The sequence below is a fragment of the Echinococcus granulosus genome (genome assembly GCF_000524195.1).
Source record: "Echinococcus granulosus chromosome Unknown EG_S00116, whole genome shotgun sequence".
NCBI lineage: Eukaryota > Metazoa > Platyhelminthes > Cestoda > Cyclophyllidea > Taeniidae > Echinococcus > Echinococcus granulosus.
Window position 1 is genome coordinate 228,907 of NW_020170496.1, and position 1,308 is coordinate 230,214.

Here is a 1,308-nt window from a genome sequence, read left to right on the forward strand (position 1 = left end):
TGGATGCAAGTGCAGAGGAGAACACTCGTGTTAGATATCGTATAAAGAGGCTTACGTATACACAACGTGAATTTGCGGATGAGTTTCACGAAACACCAAAGTCAGCGTTCACATTTGCCAAGGTCAAGTCTGCTCTTCGCAAAGTCCGACTAAAAACGTTTGGTTTTGAGATCTTCCCCATCTTCAAGTCACTGATGACGTATTACAATTTGCATTGTTTCACGCTTGACATAATTGCAGGCATAACGATGGCATTCTTCCATCTTCCTCAAGGTAGTTGCTTTTCCAACATTTGAGCATTATATGGTTCTAATAAAGGTATGGCATATGGAGCACTTGCTGGTCTTCGTCCCATAAATGGCTTGTACACCTCGTTCTTCCCCGTCCTGGCCTATTTCTTCTTTGCCACTTCTCGACACAATTCAATTGGTACGCGTTGGACATTTAATCCTCAAGGTGTTTAATTAAGCTGTGCAGTAAGTTCCTGCTTCTCTCTAAGGCACGTTTTCCCTGGCTTCTCTCCTCTTCTCTGAGCCCATAAATCGTCTGACCCTTCAATATTATAATCCGCGTCATCCCAGCAATAGTACAGCTATGTCAGATGAGGAGTACGCCTTCCGACTGGATTTGGCCTTGACACTTGCCTTTTGTGTCGGAGTATTGCAGGTAATTTGCTGCCTTGTTGATACACTCCTTATCGTCTTTATGCAGATTATCATGGCATTGCTTCAAGTTGGATTCTTGGCTGCCTACCTTTCTGGTCCACTGATAAGCGGTTTCATGTGCGCTTCTGCATTTCATGTTGTGGCGAGTCAGTTTAATTACCTCTTTGGAATCAAACTGCCTCGTGTGTATGGTCCAGGAAACTTACTTCTCGTAAGACTTGATATGCGCCTTCTTGGAGTCGATCTCGTTTTTCAAATAGTTGGTGAATTGTTTTGGATTTTCTTTTTGATTTTTAGAAATTTTACAACTTGTGCACGCATATAACTGAAGCGAATGTTGCCACGGTTGTCATCTGCATCATCTGTATTGTCGTGCTGCATGTGTTCAGGATGTACATAAATCCTTTCTTCCGAAGGAAATTGAAGTTTCCGATCCCAGTGGAGCTGATGCTCGTAAGTGTACACTTGCAGCTGATTGTATTGCGTCACAATTGTTAAGTCTGTTTTGACAAAAAGTGTTTATGACTTGGCTCTCACAGAAAACGGTAGATGGTTTGTGTTGGTTGCTGTCACATTTTATTGATTGAGTTGGCTAATGGTGAAATATGTTGTTAATGTTGGGGACGAAGTATGGGCTTATTGT

General features: G+C 42.2%; 1 protein-coding gene across 1 annotated transcript; it reads left to right on the forward strand. All coding sequences in view use genetic code 11, as the record gives it.

Annotated features, from left to right (window-relative positions):
• Window positions 1–320: 320 nt before the first annotated feature.
• Window positions 321–1,163, forward strand: EGR_08714 (Sulfate anion transporter; the record flags this gene model as incomplete). Its single annotated transcript, XM_024497963.1, has 4 exons — window positions 321–429; window positions 500–666; window positions 712–876; window positions 963–1,163. 4 exons carry the CDS (start codon window positions 321–323, stop codon window positions 1,161–1,163), a joined length of 642 nt encoding a protein of 213 aa, XP_024347645.1.
• Between the last annotated feature and the right edge of the window lie 145 nt (window positions 1,164–1,308).